At 40.3% G+C, this 19961-nt stretch overlaps 1 protein-coding gene across 1 annotated transcript in view; it reads left to right on the plus strand.

Annotated features, from left to right (window-relative positions):
* The window catches only part of map2k5 (mitogen-activated protein kinase kinase 5), a 58393-nt gene extending 52966 nt beyond the window's left edge, over positions 1-5427 (plus strand). The window contains exon 22 of the mRNA XM_005939169.3: positions 3335-5427. Within this exon, the coding sequence (XP_005939231.2) occupies positions 3335-3445 (111 nt within the window). The 3' untranslated portion in view covers positions 3446-5427. The remainder of the gene's footprint in view (positions 1-3334) is intronic.
* The last annotated feature ends 14534 nt before the right edge of the window (positions 5428-19961 follow it).

Below are 19961 nucleotides of genomic sequence, written 5' to 3' on the forward strand. Positions count from 1 at the left end.
TTTTTTTTGTGTAGGATTAAATATTCAGATTTAGGTTCATACTTGACCATGGAAACAGTTTACTCGCTCTCCTTGAACTTTTGATGTTTAGTTTTATTTTCTGGACTTCCTGTGATGTCTTGTATACACTGTTCAGTTCTTTTTTCCTCATTTTAATCATAATTCATCTATTTCTTGGGTGTGATGGGATGTGATGACAGAAAAGAGGCTAAAAGAGCACTGTGAGAAGTACCTTCATCAAGGTCAAATTCCAGCAGATGTCTCTGGCCTTTAGGGTTAATTTCTAGAGTGGAGGTTGGAGCCTGATTTTAAAAACATTACTCAGGACTTCCTTCTTTATTTCTGTATCACCCTCTCTACTGAGGGAAGGAAGAATGATTGATGAGATGGGTATTCAGCACATAGGGGCACCCAGGAGCGTCCACTCCGCCCGTCTCATACTGACACACACACACACACGCACGCTTACAATGATATGAGAGTAATTAACCTCAGACTGTGTTAACCCCAGCTGGCCATTAGAAGGACAACAGGATTGATGGGACTCCCCCCTAGTCTTTAACAATCTCTACATTTTGTGCATGATTAAAACACACTGCAAAGTGTTTCCATTTTCTTTGAAGTGTTCACAAAGGAAACCGCAGCGAGCAGAGAAAGCAGAAAAGTCAAAAATCAAACAAATCCTGATACTGTCTTTTTTTTAAGTTATCACTTTATTCCCCCTCGGTGTGATTTTTATTTTTATGAACATAATTGTCACATATTTCCCCGTGTAACCACAAATAGACAAGGCTCTCAGGAGGAAAAAAGTGGACCAGCCTGTCCTACTTTATCACTAATCTTATATTGTCTGCACCAGTTTGGGTGTTGCTGGCGGGTATTAAAGACCCCAGAAGAAACAGCTGACAACAACATTACTCACCTTGGAGTCACTTTCTGCCTCCAATTTGAATCACACTAGTCATGTTCTTTTCATATTGACAAGATTTGCATTTTGCTTTTGACCTACAGCCCTGCAGATCAAGGAAATATAAATGTTAAAGTTTTATTTTAAAAAAAAAATGTTCAGGTTGGCAAAGAAGGTAGAACTCATCTTGATGTTTTAAGGTCAAAATTAATAAGTGGCAGATTAAAATAAAATCACTGTAGCTGGCAATGTGTTCTGTTTATGTAACATTTTACGTAGATTTGGATACAAAGTTTGTGGGTTTGTGATGGTCACAAAGTGCAGTTAAGGGCTCAATAACACAACCGTAGAGACTCGTTGGCAACCACTTAGCAGCTCCTGGTCGCTAGTGAAAGGTGTGTATTCACTGTTTCTTGGATGGCAGTTGCTGGGTGAGATTGGTCACAGATCGGGGTGCTGCAAACCAGTTGTGGGATTCATACTTTTCTCTAGCAACCAATGGTTGCTAAGGGGATTGCTGACTGGGCTCTAGATGTGCATGACTTGAGAATGCAGGTTTATCCCTCTTGGTTGGTGATTGCCAGATTGGTGCCAGTAGGCCTCTGAGTCTGTGGGACTGATGCTTGAGGCAGACTGGGTCATGTTTTCCTTTGTAGGTATTTATGCTAGAAATCCAATTTGACTTGATGTTGGCCACAGAGACAGGTGGAGATCAATCCTGATTAATTTCCTCATATATGAATGGGCAGAAGTCTCTTGTCAGCCCTTAGAAACATAGATGAAAGCATCATAGTTGCATTAACTCTTTAATCCTGTAAAGACTGTTGAGATTAACCCTTGAAGCTCTTCTGAATTTGAATTTGAACTTCTAAATTGGTTTCTGTCATATTTCAGGCCTGTTTATTGAACAAAATGACTTGGTTTCCATCAGAAGTTAGTGAGTGTGGTCTCTGCCTATGCAGTTACTCTTGGAAACCCGGAAACTATTCGAATGTTCATCAAATCGTGCCTTTATTGATAAATACAGTACTCAGGGCATCAGATGTGGTCTTTATGGGGGAAGGATTGAAAGGTGAATAGATGTTTATACAGACAACATGCTGCTAACATGGCTGAAATCAAACTCTTCAGTAGTGGTACTATATTTAAGTGACGTTAAATATATTGGCTGATATACGTTATTGTCTCCTGTTATCCCAGATTCATTGACGTAGCTCCGTGAAAAAAAGCTGAGCGTGTGTCTTTGTTTTTTTGCTGAGATTGATCTTCTTACTTTGAACTCCTCCAAACGGCGTGCAACACTGACAGCTTCTTGTTGTTCACGACGGAAATCACTGAGATCAGTGTTGACAAGTTCATTTAAACCGGCCGGCCAGAGCGCTGTTTACCTAATTGGACATCTAGACACTCAAATAAAATTCCTGGTTAGTCCGAGTTGATTTGTCTCATTTGCAGCCTCCTCCCCTCTCACCTCTTGACCCTCTGTGACCTCTGCAACCTCTGGTCCACAGTCCTCCAGATGAGTCTGGTTACTGGGACCGCTGACATGTGACATCTCTGTTTAAGTCCTGCAGCAGTAACAAGTGAATGGTGCTGGAGTCTGACGGCTCGATGGGCTACAGGGTCGTGTTGGTGGATTTCCCGAAGCACAAGAAGGCTTCAGAATTAGTCTTTATTTTTTTGGAAAATGTGTTCAGAAGGAGCGTTCATGATTGGGCTGTGTTTCTGCCATGGCTGTCTTTTATTACAAAGCTCATCCCACATCCCGTTATGACTCACGTAGCTCATTAAACTTAAAAGATATTTGTTTGAAATGCTCTGACAAGCCATTACTTAAACGTTCTGTCTTTAAAACCAAATCTGTTGGACATTAATATTTAAGAGGGTTTTATGATGTTCCCGTTTAAGTTGTTTGCATTTTATCATTTTGTGAATCATGACTCAGATGCAAGTAGCTGCTACACCGTACACTTCGCATAAAGATGTAATAATGTTTGTGGCTCCAATCTGTTTGATAATAAAATAATATTGTAGAATGGGTGGAAACATTTGAGTTTTCTTTTCTTTTTTTTATGAGAAAGCTCATTACTTGTGTTTTTACAGCCACTTTAGTTCATTTTTTACCACATAGCAGTTATTATGAAGGTCATATATGTTGTATTTATTTTCATGTTTGTTAAAAAAGTGAAAAGTATGATTTACGATATAATCCAGTAAGTTTTGTTGCAAAAAAAAAGTAAAGCAGTACTAGAACCTTAATTTAATTGGCTCATTTTGATTCTCAGCAGCCTTTATTTACTTACAAATACCTTTTTATTTTTTTTAATTTAACTTTGAGTCTTTAAATGTGCTCGCTTTGTTCTCCACAACCTTTTCTTAGATATTCTAAATAGAATCATTAAGCGCTTGTGTTTTCCCTTCATACAGGATCATCCCTTCATCGTACAGTATAACGATGGAAATGCGGAGGTGGTGTCGATGTGGGTGTGCCGCTGTCTGGAGGAGAGGCGAGCTCAGCTGGCTCAGGGACGCATGTGACTTCTTCCTGTCGGCAAACTGTGGTGGACCCGAACGTTTGATCCCAAACACACATCAAAGGATTCAGGGTCAAATACGTCCACGCGCACTGGACAAGTACCTTATTATGAATGGACCGAAATCACTAGATGTTACTTTATCTGAACGATTCTTGATGTAACAGACACCCAGGAGCGCGCTCGCGTCCTTTGAACCGAATATTAATCTCTGCATCGACGGGTCTGCACCTGGAGATCCTTTCCATTTCAAGAGAATCTCAAAAAGCAGTGACCATTAAAGTCGGCTGATTTTAAAGCATCAGAGACGAAAAGAAACTTCAAAGCACAAGACTCGGGCGCGGGCAGAGTTACGCTCTGCGTCGATGATGGCATCCCAAATAGCCGTCTTGTGCTTTACTGTTGACAGCCCTCCCATGAATGTTAAGGTTTTTTGCCTGTGAGTAACTACCCATCTGTGTGCCTATTTTTCCAGTGCTATAATTTCTTACCTCAGCAAACTTGATTTGTCACTGCAATATCAAGACACCCCACCCCTACCCCTGAAAATGTACTTACTTTTAGCTCCTGGAGTTGAACATCTGCATAGAGTTTTTCCTGAACTGGTGAGGCTGAGTGTTATCTGCTATATTCTAGAAGCCATTAAGACTGAAGGAAAATGCAGCTAAAAGCATAATCTCCCCTTATAAAGCACCACTGTTTAAAAAGCTCTTTTATTCACATTGTGACCACTAAGTTACTTTAGAATAAAATGTCATGTATTATTCAGAATTAGACATTTCACTGGGTTGCCTAAGAGATCGCTTTATTTTGCTGTAAAGGGAAAATGTTAATGCAGTGTACTTGACACCAAAGACGATATAGACGGTGAATTATATTGATTTTTCATGAGTGAGGCAAATGTAAGAGGCTAAAATGAATTGTTTCAGAAAGGTTTTTATGAAATGTGTAATGCTTAAGTGCAATTAACCTGCATTGCTTCCCCGTATTCACAGTGAACGTAGCTTACAGCGGCGCAACCTGCACAGCGTGTGAATCGATGGAAACAAATGCAATGGGGAAAAAACAAGCAAAACATGAGCCAGCGGTTTATTTTTTATCAGTTCAACACGGTTTCATCCTTTAAGTTGTAAATCAACAACCTTTATGAATGATCAGAAACTGAAAGTACATGTTTACTGAAGCATCACAGATGGGTAATCGTGTTGTTCTTAATGTGGGAAATGTCAAAAATGGACAAACAATTAGCGACCGCAAAGCTCCGAACAGGCTGCTTACCTGTGCGTGGCATTCACGAATCCTCCTTTTTATTTCAGCACCCACGTTAGAGCAGCTGCACAGCCTGCATGAGACCTGCGTCTGATTGAACCTCCTCGTGTAACAAAATTAGGCTAATACTGCTCTTTCTCACTCATGGCGTTTGTGTCCACAGCACAAACGCTGTGGACATGCACAGTTTAAGGTTTGAGTCCATCATGTGGAGATAAGAGTAGGTGAGGTCAATCACAACAAGTCCAAGTAGAACAGGTTTTTAAACCCATGTGACTGATGATTTTGTAAGTTTGGTGAAAATGTGCAGAAATCCATATTGGTGCATACAACTACAATTTAATTAATATTCATATTTGAGTATTTCTCACACACAAAAAGAATGAAAAAGCTAGAGATGGCACGATACCACTTTTTTATGTCCGATATCTGTCGATACCGATATAAATCCGATATAGCATATTTTATAATCAATAAAACTTTTTTTTTAAATATCTTGCTGCATTTTAAGTTAAACTTAACGTGGGAATGCTTTACAAACACTCAGAGATGCTTGCTTTACTTCTCTGGGATACCTTTCTCGGAGATTAAATGCCGGTTTGGAAGCACATAGCGAGGCTCCAAATGCTCAACCAGACCGCCTCCAGGTCTCGCACGCCACAGCCGCTCTATCACGTGACGCATATTCCTCCGACGTGCTACGGTTATGAGCTGGGTTACGCCATGTCGCAAGTTTTGTGAGGTGCTTTTGTGATAGTTAATGGACCGGATTACATTTTTTATTTCTCTCCAATATCTGATCCAGTAATTTAGGTCAGTATTGGACCGATACGTAATATGGGATCAGTCCATCTCTAGAAAAAACCAAAAATGTCTTGAAATACAGTGTAAGCTATGTACTGCATGCTTTCGGTACAGTCGCTGTACCGCAGCCGATGTTCCAGCTGTGAACATCAGACAAACACTGGACGTTTATGGAGTGGAAGTTGTGATTGCGCTCTCTTCTGATTCCCGTGAATTTTGTGTGGTCACACCTTAAATTATGTTTAATATCAGTTTAAATGATCTGGTATGAAAAACATGACATCACAGTGTGGTTTTTATTATTATTATTATGTTACAGCAGGTAAATCTTTTTTTAAGACATTTTTCTGCCTTTATTAAATGGAAACAGTTGAGACAGAACAGTTGAGGAATGATATGAAACAGCTGCGGTCAGAGTACCTCTCAGTTATTTTGTCACCATCATGAACTTCACGAGTCCTCCCACCATAAATCATTTATTGCCACTATTTGCCTGAAAAGCCTGCAAAAGGAAGTCCAACCTTTTACAAGTTTGTTGTTGTTGTTATTGATGTTTGTTTTTTGTCTAGCTTAGTTTTTTAGAAGGAATGTCTGTGCAAGATGCCATTTATTTTCCTAAAGTCCTCACCACTCTTGTAAGTGGTGAAATGTATAATATGAAGATGTTCCAGTTGCTGAAATGTCATCAATGGAGATTCTTCAATGGTTTCACAAGGAGTAGTATATGTTCTCTGCATTATAGTCTGTTTTTAAATCAGCACTTAATACTGTACATTGGTGGGACATCCACGTGATACTAGGCTGCCCTGTTGCTCATGAGCATTGTGGTTCAAAGCAAATGAAACCATGAAGATGGCAACATTTCATGTTTCTGAACAGATGTGCACTGTGATGATTCAGAAATGGCCTCACAGACTTTTAAGCAAGAATATGTCATAAATTAAGAAGAAAAGAAAAAAAAGCTCCTCTCTCGCGCCGTTTCTCTTGTTTCCTCCTAAACTTCAGAACATAAAGTCAGTGATGAGCCCAGCAGAGACACTCGTGCTGTGATGTTGCTGTCTGACTTTGGCCTTTCTGTAATTATCCATGTTGGCACATATTCCAGCCATAATAAATAAAATGTATTTAAACGGTAACTTGGCTACATGAGACTTTTTATTTGCACTTGACATTTGACTGTTGAAGGCTGCTGCTTCTCAGTCAGGGTTCTATTTTGAAGGAAAAACGAGGTGCATCAGTTTAAAGGTGTAGTTCTGTGTACTTTGATGATTTAACGCTTTAATATAAATATCCTTCTGACTTTTATCCAGCAATTATTTTTGGCAGCTTGTTTTTTTTTTGGTTTTTTACTTTTCTGTTTCTGTGGAGGAATTCTAGATCTTTTCAAGTCTGACTATGAAATATGAACAAACAAGCTGATCATAAAGTTAATTTGTGCAGCTAAAAAGCTACAGCAGTGGTCCATCTTCATGATGTGTGAAACATTAAGTACACTGAGTGTCTCTTGTTGAATTTAAGCAAACACCTCAACACATACCTTTACAAAGGCTGCAAGACTGTTTCATCACGCTACCGTCACCTGGTTGGACAACATGGCACAATGAAAATTAATGCAACTGCATGCAATGAGCATCTCAGGGACTAGGCCTGCAATCACTCGCAGTCTGTTGTTGTCTACAAAGCAGATTTGGTGCTTTGGTGCAGGATGCACAAAGTTCAGAAACCTTGCTTTTATAAGAGAATAGAATCAGAAGAGACACGTAGCAGTTGTGCTTATTGGCAACCTGCTTGTATTTATAAATTGGACGACAATTATTTGCCAATCTGTCCCAGAGTGACTGCAGTCACTCCGAGTTGGACCACAGCTGTTTGGAGACAGGTTGCCTCCCACCAGGCAAACTATGCAATGCAACTCCACCTCTGAGCAACCAGCCGTTCACCGCAACTACGTGCAAGAAAAAAAATTTCAATGCAATGCAAAAACCCGGTCATCGCATTATTACTCTAGTGTGATCGAGCCATTAGACAGCCTGACGTCCCTAATAAACTGTCAACAGATGATAAAGCATAACCGGCCTGATTGTGTTTTTTATTCCAATTATAATACCTAGACATTAAAAGTCTTTAGGACGCGGCCCAAACTCTTCACGCGGTGTAAAGTATGTAAGAAAATGAGGCTTTCTTCATTAGGAGTTTGACATTTACACGTCTTGCCATAGAGTGACCCAAACCTGAAAGCACCCATCTCTCCTAAGTTCATTTATAATTTGCATTTCATAATTAATCTCAGTCAACCTTTAATTAACATCTGCTTTATTCTTGGTTATTAATTTGTGCCATAGCCTGGGAAAAGCAGCTCGGTGCAGACAAACGCAATCCCACAGAATGACTGTATTTAGATAACGTTTTTATTTTTCCTCTTAAAGCATCAAGGACATCCTTGACTTTCCTTTTCCCCAACTTAAAAAAAAAAACCACATTCACGAAGGAGACCTTTGGATAACCCGGCACACCTTCTGCTTCTGATGTTAAACTTCATTACCTCCAAAACAAAAAGTTCTTATCTCTGCTGTAATCCCTTTGTAGTTTATTTGATGAGGAAAAGTAAAAACATGGATGTTTGCCGACAGAAGTCAAGACTTCCAACTGATCCTGATAGAACGATGATATGAATTAATTCATAATGTTTTCATAAAGCACACCAGTAAAAACAAAAGCCGGGAAATTTCTATGGTACAGTGCATTCATAAATACATCACTTCTGCCTTATAATGATACAAATGCTTAGATGTGAAGACTCTGGATCTGAAGAATGCGGTCATGAAAGACCTCCAAACAAGAATGTCACAGAATTTAAAATATACTAATGCAACCCAGAGCTCAGATAAATGCAATGCCGGTGGCGTTAGTGTGTTTTATTTCTGTGGTATGTCGTCTTTATGTAGTGACTGAACGAAGAGCAGTCTTCACTTAGACAAAAACCTTTTATCACGTAAGAATTTGTATTTCCTTTTAACAGCCTGAAAAATCTGAAAGTGAAACATCTCAGCAGCTACATTTATACATTTTTATGTTTGCAGGTGGACAAACCCTTGGACTTTTCTTCCAGTGCCACTGTAAAGTTGGCGTGTGTTGTTTATAATGTGCAACCCCAGTTCTAACAAAAGCTAGGGCGCTGTGTAAAATGTCAAAAACAGAATGCAATGATTTGAAAATCTTAATAAACTCATAGTCTAAGGAGCTTGGAAAGACTTCTTTAAGTTTTCTGTAAGATCTTTCACCTCTCATCCGAGAAGCTTCTTCAGTTCTAAGGTCGAATGGTGAAGAGTCCAGAAGCCAAGGTGTGAAAACGGGTGTAAGTCACAATCAGCCAAGGTTTCAGGTGGACCCATTGTGAAACCTAGCCCAACCCTATCATGTGATTTCCTGAGGTCAGACGGCCCAGGATGTAAGTGGGCTTTAAGGTGTCTGGGAAGGGATCTCAAAACTGGTTTATAGATGGCAGACGGTTGGTGTCGTAAGCCACCGCCTCTGTTCAAAGATAGTTGTTCACAGTGGACATAGATGGCTTCTTTCACTCCTCTTTCAAACCATCTGTCTTCTCTTCTAAAATATGAACATTGGCATCCTCAAAAGAGTGACCGTTGTCCTTTAGCTGCAGCTGGACAGCCGGGTCTTGTCCCGTGGAGGTGGCTCTTTTATGCTGTGCCATGCGTTTATGAAGCGGCTGTTTGGTCTCTCCAGTGTACTCAATAAAGTCATATTTTATTCCCAATAAAAAAACCAAAAACATCTCATTTAAATAATATTTATCTCATGGTGAATTTGATGTAGCACAATTCTCAAAAAACAAAGGTTGGGACAGGGCCATGCTGACCACTGTGTACCATCCCCCTTCTTTTTAATAACAGTCTATATATGTCAGGGATGTCTAACCCTTAACATTTATGATGGCGCAGTGCTGATCCCATGCAGTCATCTAAATGCCTGTTTTTAATGCACAAAGGACTGAAGATCACAGGTGTCCGATGCTGATTTTCAGCCTCGTCCTTTGCGCACAGAGATTTCTCCAGATTCTCTGAACCTTTTTGTCATACTATGCACTGCAGATAATGAATAATGCAAAGTTGAAGTTTCATTCCAACTTTTCTAAGACACGTAGCTCCAATCAAATACAAATTCAGTTAATATTTTTAATGATATATTAAAAAGTCTCAGTTTAAGCGTTTGTTATTTTGTGAATAAATCATTCAAAAGTCATTGCATTCCTTTCTTATTTACCTTTTATACAGGATCCCAACTTTTTCTTTTCTTCAATTGTGGTCGTAACCTTCTGAAAACTATTAAAACTATCTAATTGTGTACACACATTTATTTTAGTTTCCTCATTTCTATTGTGATGCAAAGTTAACTTAAACCCTGTCAGGGTTTAAGTCAGTAACCTCCTCCCAGACCTCTGAGCTAAAGACTAGCGGCAAAATTTAATGGAAGATGAGACAACTCCTGTGATCACTGAAACAGTAGACAAGGTTGTCTCAATGAAGTGCTCAAATAAGAGTGCAAACAGTGTTATTATTCATGAAAGGTACAGTTTCAGATTACATTGCTTTATCCAGAACCTCAAATAAATGAGACAATTTTGAGATTGGTGTTTAATTACAGGGTGCAAATTAGGTGAATTTAGCAGGGGGTGAATAACTGCATATTTTAAAGAGAATTTATTTAAAATTTGCCAGGTTAAAGGTGGGAAATGCTTTGAGCAGGCCGGTGTGATGATGTCTTGGAAGCAGGAGGAGCAGTTCTTTGTTAGACTCCACTCTCACTGAAAATGTAATTGGATGAAACTGTTTAAACGAAGCAGAATTAACACGGAGAATAGAACTCAAAGATCAGGCTGGATGCGGTAACTGTTTCTCCACCTCGTTTACAGAATTAGTGAGAAAGTTTTCAGATAGCTTTGCACTGAGGAAAAGAGGATGAGGGTCCTCCAGTAACAGAATCAGTTACTTTAACAACTACTTTTTGATTGAGGTTAGAAAAGTAAACCAATCTTGTGTATTTAACATCAGTCTGATGAGTTTTTAACAGTAACTTGTGCTGTTTTTTAACTCGTCGCGCTTCATAATTTCTTCATTTAAAGGTTTAATTCTAGTCTTTCAGTCTCGGGAATTTATTGAATTTTTGTTTCTTTTGCAGTTTGGTTGAAGGTGGATATGTACTGACTGTTAAACAGTGTATCTGAACTCAAGTGCAATTTGAAGGATGGTAAATGAAACAAATCATAGCTTTTAAGTGCAAAATTAGTGTTATGAATGTTAGAACTAGATATATAAATACAAAAAAATACAAAAACAGGCAGAGATAAGCCTCAGTTAGAGGCTTAATGCACATAAAAATCAATTCTAAAAAGTCCAAATCATTCAAAACAACAAAATTATTATTAATAAAGGACTTATTGACAAATATCTTCCATTTATTTGACCCTAGAGAAAAGAAAGAAGAAATGGTCTTACAAGGCTATCCTGCCTGTAGACTTGAGTTGGACTGACAGTATTGACAAAGGAAATGACTTTAAAACATGAATACCGCCAATAAGACGTGCAGCCTGACACTGTGTTTGCATCTTTTTGCCATGTTTAAAATCTTGTACATCTCCACAGTGGGAATTAACAAAACCACTGGAACAAAAGCCAGTGAAGCAGAGAGTTTCTGAATCCAGAAGGGCTCAATTCATATGGAAATATAAATTTCAAATCCACCAATAACTACTAAAACAGCTAATAACGCTGTAAAAAGTGATTAGCCCAGTGAGCAGTCAAGCTAGCACATAATCTATTTGATTAATTCCAGATCCAGATGTCCAATGACTACAATATTTTTCTCTATTTAAATATGTAATTGAAATGTGTATGTGTATGTTTTCGCAACCCCGCCCTCTCCCTGATGCTATCCCTAAATTTAGCTAGCCCCCAGTAGGCCCCCAACCAACTTTCTGCTAAGCTAGCAACCAATCAAACTACCTCCTTCCTGCCCCAACTTTCAGCTAACACCTTCCCACCTAATCCTGGCTTTAAAAGAGAGCTGCCTTTTTAAATCTCCTTCAGAAGGAAGTTTGGCTTTGGATAAATTGCGCTTCTCCACAGCTTAGCTTGTAAATCTGTTCCTGAGTCAGGCAATGCCACACCTGTCCACAGGAGGCTACTTCCACCTCACGCGGCTAACCTGTTGCCGTGTACAGAGTTATCCAGTCATCCTGTTCCCATCCTGCCCTGCAGTGCAGAACACAACCCCCCTCTGCCTCAGGACCTCTATGCACCCACTGCCAGCTTGCACACCTAAGTTCCCCTGACTTACCTCTCTGCTGCTCTGCATTCAGTCTCTTCCTGCACCTCCTGTTTGCCATCCCTTCTGGTTTTATAACATTTGTAAGTAAAATTGTAATTTTTGCTTTACCTTGTGGACTTTTGCTGCATTGAGCTGAACAATGACATTACAAGCATCAAGTGCTTATGATCTCATGAAAAAGAGCTAATGTAAAGATCACATAAGCATTATTTTCGCTGTCACTGTTATATTAAATAAACAGTCTGATTATTCATATCCTCAACAGAGCTGTGGCCTTCACAGCTCTGTTGTGGCACTTAATCTAAGTGATACTTTGCTCCTCGGTCAGAGACCTTGTACGATGCTTTTCATAAAAGTTTCTGTTTCAAAGCAGCTCTACAACTATTGGCAGGCAGCTTAATTTAAGAATTATGCAGCTGTGTGTAATGCAGCAGAGCTATGAAAGCATATCCTGACATAGGTCTAAGCAGCACGCTGTCAGTCAGTGCTGTGTTGTATTGAATGTATAACAGCCCTTTGAAAGAAGTCCCAGAAAGGAAAAGGACAGTGAGAATTTTAAAACCCGTCTATAATTTGGCATGATCTGATTATGCAGAAATTCTTTCCCAGCTTTATTTGGTCATTTAATGAAATTTTTCCTCAGCACAATGATTTTCTGATTGAGGTTACCCGATCCTCAGGAGGTGAGAGATACTATACCTACAATGGTATCTTTAGAAAAAACAACCTTGGACACATTGCTATAAGATCAATGAGAGAGATGTCCTAAAATATGGGACGCATGGTGCCAATGAAGAGACTTCAAAGTTTCTTATAATGTAGTTAATAAACTCTAAATATGCAGCAATAAAAAAAGGAAAACACTTTACCGTGATGAATTTTATAAGCCCAGTGATAAGAAATTTAAAATAACAACTATACTGACTAAATGCTACTAATACTCAATACTGTGTACTGTAGCTAGACTAGAAAATAGAACAAAGATTCTTGAAACAAAAGATGAGAAGACATGCATGTTTTATTAATAAATGGCATTTTTAAATAAATGCCTTCCGGGAAAGGGTTTGACCTCCTCTCACGGCTCACACGGACAATTGAATTCAATTAGTCAAAATCAGAATTAATGTGGCCAAAATAAAAACCAGTGACTAATGGAGATATGGCCTTGTCCTCTGGTATCAAGTCAAGGCTCTGCTAAAGGCATGAAATGCATTTTGGACTCAATCGAATTTGTAATTATAGTAAGTGTAACACATTACAATGATCTGTTTAAGTTGAACGATGAGTGAACATAAGTGGAACGTGTTTTTCAAACAAAAGGTCAGTATCAAACAGCCGATATAGATTTTATAAATGATGGAAGTAGCTGAAAGGTGAAGCCAGTGTGCAAGTGCCTTGAACCTGCAATCTGTCTTATGTCCAGCAGGGGGCAAATCTTTTCTTTGCCTAAAGCAGTCAAATTGTATAAAAGTCAATGAAAAAAAATAACCAACTTCTTTCTTAATTTGATACGTCAGTAAATGCTTTCCTGATGAAGTCATGGCCTCAGCCGTTAGTTTCAAGTCCTGCTAAACACAACATGATGTCAAGTTCTGGAAACTATGGACTTATTTAGAGTGAAACAGAAGATAAAGCATGTTGTGCTTAACTATCTGAGACTTCCCTACTGTAAAATAGCTCAGTCACAAATAAATAGCTTCAGCTTCAGGGCAGCTAGTAAGACTTGTAAGGTTGCCCAGTGATTCCAGTAAATTATTTTGTTGTTGGAGACCAATTGTAAGTAGTTTGGAAGATCAACTGGTTCCCTAAAGGACCCTCAACTTTTAGGCAACCCTTTCGATCCCAAGGTGTTTGAGTGAATTGCCTGGTGGAGGCAACCTGTCACCAAACAGTTGCAGTCCGACTCAGACTGACTACAATCACTCTGAGACAAACTGGTGAAGGTTTGTAAAGGATCTCATTTATAATCACAGACAGATTACCAGCATTTTTGACTAATCTGATTCAATCTGCGCTGATGGGCGCAGCTAGTCTGTGATGCATCTCTGCAATGGGGGAATCCACTCAACTGGTTGCCAACTAGTTGTGTTCCTAAAGCCAGGTTGCCAAGCATCGATGTCATTGCAGTTAAATCCCCCTCCTGCAGCAACTACGTGACTATTTAAGGGGTAAATTTTGAAATTCTGCTTCTCATCTATGAAATTCTGCCTGGATATCTGAAGGCTAGTAATTATTGTGACTATATTGTATGTGTTTGGAGATAGGAATAGAATGTGATTTTCAACATTTTATCTCAGTTAGTTGCAGCTTTATCACAAATACCCTAAATGCCAACTTGACCCCATTCAGTCACAAAGTGATAGCTGACTGATTCTGCCTTATCTTGATGCAACAAAGCTGCTTTGAGGACAGAAACTGACTGTGAGGGATTGCAGACATGGTCCCTGTTTTCAAAGAAATCATTTCAAAGGCAAATTCATTGCAAGTTCATTGATCGCAGTAACTTTGGTCATGCTGTGGACTCCAACTACTGTTTTCTCTACTGTGGCTCTAGCATAAGTGTGCTCCACCCTCAGTTTCTCATCACATCCTTGCTCATGACATCTGTTTTCAAAAAGGCCACAATAGCAACTGCCAAAATCCCGAACTCAAGGCTTTAAAATGGTAATCCAACAGCACTGTTGAAAATCAGCAGACACTTGGCTTTTATGCTCTTAGAAATTAAATAATAAGAAATGAAATTGATGTAAATGGCTGAAAAACACTTGCCAATGTCAGTCTTTCAGAGCACTTTAAAGTTCTGGTGTCATTTTTAACCTGTTTGCCATTTTACATTGTGGTGGGTTTGTACAGTGGTGCTGTGGTTAAGTTTTCCTGCCACCCAGCAAAAAGGTTCATGGTTCCAACTCCAGCTTGGTCTTTCCGAGTGGGATTTGTATGTTCTCCTTGTGCTTGTGTCAGTTCCCTCTGGGTACTCAAACACTGGGAAGAAGGTCGAAGCTCTAACGTACATAGAGCTGAAGTGAAACTGAGCGTTAAACAACAATGAAAAGCGTCCACTGCAGCCACTCTCTGTGATCTTTTCCCCTTCATCATGAACTCACTTGTTGCTCTCTTTCCTCCTGAGGCTCACTTTTTCGGCTCATCATCATCATCCAGCCTACACGTGGTGTCATTCATGATCGGACCCTCATCCAGCCAAAGCACTGAAAATCTTATCTCATGGCTCATCTGTCCCTCTGCAATTCACAAGAATCACTACTCCTTGGAGAATACTGGTCAGACTCTAGTGAAACTTTAAGCTTCTGTGATCTACTGCGTCAGAGATGTTTTACTCTGGAGACCTGCACGCGAGCCCACCTGTGTAAGTTGCATACCCATAATCCTTAACTCTGCATAAGCAAATACCTGCACAAAAGGACACGAGTGCAGTACCATGAATCCCAGCTGAGTGTCCTTGTTAGTTGTAAGCCATGTTAATGAGCCGTTCATTAAGTCTGGGGATTAGGCTGAGGGAAGGCTGTCTCGGACTGTTAGCTGGTCCCAACTTGAAATATGCAACAACATTTGGATGGACAGTCTAGAGAAGATGGCTGTGTAGACACACACACCGCAGACACTCTGATGACTCCTACACTATTCTCCCAGCACAGCTATTCCTTAAAATGCTGTAAAATTTGGTGGAAACATCAGTGAACTGTTCAACACTTTGGTGAACTCTTGACTTTTTGTTTCAGATATGAGCACATAAATACTGTTCTGAGAGGTAAAAAGTTGTCACCCTGACCCACAAAGGGCCCCAAACCACTGTTTGCACCTGCATGGGCTCAACCCAGATGACGGAGGCCTAGCTGCGCTACTTCTTTTATTTACATCTGAATCTCCCTCGTAGTCAGTTTTCAGTACACGAAATATTTTCTCAGTAGCTGCCTTAGTCTAATATAACCTATTTTCTCAATCAGGTAGTTATTTTGAGTTTTAACGCTGTGCCAGAATGCAGTGCTTTATGGGTTTAGCCACATTTAAATCAATATTAAATGGCAATAATTGTTTTACCCAAGCTTTAAATTTGAATCACAGCAGCTCAGGCTTGATGTGACAGATTAAACCTGAACGGTTTTTAAGTGGCCAAATACTCCAACAAAGAAACACAAGCTTATTTTTCTGGATTTCGTCACAAATAAAGGGGAAACCCAAAGAATTTTGAAGGATTATAATTTTCCATGTCAATTGTAATCGTGGCCATGAAAGATTTTTAAGAAAAAATATATGTGTTAATGGGTAATGCAACGATTAACTCACTAAATATTTAAAACTGTGATGTTACATGAACTTCTAACGCACACGTGCTGTCACATCACTGTATTTCCGCAGTCTTCAGCTTGCAGGGAGCTCTGACGGTGATCAGCCAGTCCAGCAGTGTTGCAGCAGCTCTGCCTGTCACAGACGCTTTCTGTCACATGTAAATTGTAGCATCAGATGATCTATGGCTGCTGCTTCGTGTGACCTATAGCGATAATATGTCTGGGATTAATATTTGGACGCTCCATGATCTCATCTGGCGGGCCTCTCTCCGGGATATTGACCGCGCTTTTGTTTGGAGATGCGTCTTCATTTCTGCCACTCCCGGACCTTCATATTCCCAAAATCCCACCGAGCTGCCTCTCCGCTTTTGTACCGGCCGGTGACCTTTTTTCCCCAGAGCAGTCCGACTTGATTAGCACATCAGGCGGGACAATGAGTGGCCGCCATGTACACAGCCATTACCCAGATCCCTTTATCAATGTCCTGTAATTAAAATGTCACCGTTTAATTTTCGAGGCATCGCTTCCCCGCACTCTTTCCTCCAATAAAAAAGTGCGATCGAAATGCTCTTTTCACTGGAAACCAAAAAAAAGGATGCGGAGAAAGTGTTTAAGTGAGCCGAGCAGGGAGGGATCAATAGGCCCTTTAGTCCGAGAGGAGGATTGATTGGTCTCTAAAATGGGATTTATAGGGGTCACGCTTTTATAGGGTGCTGATACAACTGTTAATTATAAAACATTTGGCCTCTTATTAAATCTGTCCTGATTGAGGTGGGCTTGATTTATCTCTTTCAATCACGTGACAGGATTCAAGCATAAAAGTATGAATATGCTTCAGCTTCAGTCCCACAAAGGCAGAAAAAACCCCGCAGTGTTTGAACACTGCAGTTTTTTCTAATGCACTTTTTTTCTTTTTTCTTTTTAGACACATTTGTTTCCCCACAGTGGGTGTTTTTGACAAGAGCCTTCAGACATTTCATTTGCTTTTTTTGCTTTTTTGCACTGGACATTGCAAAAAGTGGTAAAAAAAAACAACAAAAACAGACGATTAAATGGGAGGTTGTTAATAAGGCAATAAATCAATACAATTAATCGAGCTTAAAAGAAAAAAAACAGACATAAATTGTGTCCCAGCTGAATATGATAGAAATCACTGTCACATTTCTTCAGCACAGAGTTTAAAGGAGGATGATGAAGCGAGGTTTTTGTCTGTGTAAAAAAACATTTTATTTCAAAGTGCTCGACAGAAAGCAGAGAGACGCTTTTTAAGCGCCTAAATACAAAATAAAATCATAATGAGCCAAAACAAAGAGGATGGAAACTCTCCCAGTGCAGAGTGGGAAAGGTTACATTCTTCGTCACCACTTTAAACTCTGAATAAACTGGAGCAGATAATACGAGTGAGAAAGACAGAAGACAGTAAAGAGAAAAGGGAGAGAGCCGAGGACCAGGATTTGCCCACGTGGTGTTTCGTGCCCCTGGACTTTTGCGCCAAAGTCTCAAGTGTTCTGGTTATAAATTAGCAAAAAGAAAAAGAAAAAAAGTCAAGAGTACAAAGTGAGAACCAAAAGATGATTAGACAGAACAATCAATAAATCAACCAGTCGATAAATAAATAAATAATAAAACGCTGTTGTGTTTAGGCCAAATAGTCCCAGCAGTTCACCTGTGGTGAGCTGAGGCGCATTAATATTTCAGGTTAAAGGTTTGTTTAAACAATTGGGCGCATATCAATGAGGCCCGCTAATTTGTAGGCCATCCAGCAGTAAGAGCTCGCCTAAAATTACCGCTGAAATGTCTAATTAAAAACCCCCCTCGCTGCTGAGCCAGCCACGTCAGCTCACGTTTCCCCCGGAATACGCGGCGACAATGGCTGCATTCAAGTCGGCGGTCTAAATAATTAAAAAGAGAGGAATAATTACAGTATAAAATTGTAATTATTGGCGGGGGGCTGCTGGGGGGTGGGGCGGTGGTGTGTGTGTGGAGGGGGGGCTCTTGATGGTGAAAGAGGAGAGGATGCGCTTAGGATCAGGTTCAGCATCAATATTGCAGGGAGGTAAAGCTGGGGAGCTCAGGCTGCACGCGGGCTGATGATACTTCATACACGCTCGTCACTCGCTCTGCACTCCGAGCCACACTTCATAGACTCTCCACGCGCAGGCACTCAGCTCGAGAGTGTGAAGCATGTCCCGGTTTTATTCGCCACGAGCTGCTCCGCTTCCTGCCTGCTGTCAGTGAGTGTTTGTGCAGCGGTCGGTGCGATGGCAGAGCCGGGCTTTGCTCGCCCTCCATAAGTGCCCAGTAAAGTTGTCATGCGCGGGGCACTCTGGGGATGTTCTGCAGCTGGTTTGTCTGTGAAATGAGCCAAAGCACCGGCTTCAGTCCGGCTTTTAACACGTCATCATTTTCAGAGGAAACATCTGAGCTGATCTGAAGAACAGGTCACGCAGGAGCTGTGAGACCTTTGACTTTTTTCTGCGAATGTTCTTCAAACAGCATCAGAGAAATTATTTGTATCGAACATAATGAGTCAAATCTGACTCCTCTCTGATTGTTGATTATAAGTTAATGTTTCATCTTCCACAAGTGAACTTTTAGATGAACTTCTGTTTTTGTTAGACAGTGTAAATAATGGAGTCCTGATACTGATTAGTGAGAGCAATAAACATGAGAAATAGTGCATCAGCATGTCTCTCTGTGTGTGAGTGAAACTGGGACGAAAGGTGCATTGAGTGAGATGTTTTATGGCCGTCTTTATGTGACATCACTGTGCTGGATGTAGGAGATGTGTTTTGTTTTTTACTTTAATTTAGCCTCCGAAAGGGTGTAGTCCTGAGACAAAAGTGTGGCTGATGTAGGAAAGCAAATCTGACTTTGTATTATTTACTTGATTTCCAAATATTGCTCTAAAACGGCATGGCATTATCTCAGTGACACTATTATCCATCGATCCGTTATTACAGGACTAAATCAAATATTCTGTGGATCCCCGTGTGTGTGTGTGTGTGTGTGTGTGTGTGTGTGTGTGTGTGTGTGTGTGTGACAGCCTGAGGCATCATCATCATGAGCTCACTCCAGATTACACGCAAAGACTCTAAACACAGTTACTTCCAGGTCCAAGCGTCTTTCACTGCTTTCTGTCTTTCAAATCATTTCCTCCTTTCTGACTCCCCCCCCCTTTCTGCTTCTTTTTTAATCGCCAAAGCCTGGGATTGATTTGTGTGGCCGGCGTGGAAGACGAACAGATGGCCGTGTAACTTGATGAGCCCGGGCCTTTAGTCATTCCTGGTGCCCTCCACTGTGCCACTCCGGTTTGTCGGTGAGCTCCAACTTCGGTGGAAATAATACAAGATCTGCGTGATTAGATCGGAGCTTATCATTAATACACACCGAGCCTGATCTGTTAAGACCAGCGGTGATTACCTCCCCGACAACATTATGGGATCCGGGTGGAGGCCCCCTAGAGGGTCCTTGACTGGGTTCAGAAAAGGGTCACGACTGTGGCGTTATATTTTTCATTTATTTTTGGTGTCTTTGTGCAGATATCTCCCATGATGTCACGATGTCTCCTTCTTAATTTATATATAATAGCAAATAAATAAATATATAATCACGAGTCTGAGGGCCAAAATGATTTTCCATCTGGGGTCAGCAGGGGCCTAATTGATATTTTTGTTTCTGATCATGTTTGAGCTGCAGAGAGAGAGAGAGGGTGAGACTCAGAGAGAGAAAGAGAGATACAGAGAGAGAGAGCCATTACACACCAGCATGACAAGACACAGAGAGAGAGGGGGGGGA

Source organism: Haplochromis burtoni, unplaced genomic scaffold (genome assembly GCF_018398535.1).
Source record: "Haplochromis burtoni strain Fernald_Lab_line unplaced genomic scaffold, NCSU_Asbu1 Contig_263, whole genome shotgun sequence".
NCBI lineage: Eukaryota > Metazoa > Chordata > Actinopteri > Cichliformes > Cichlidae > Haplochromis > Haplochromis burtoni.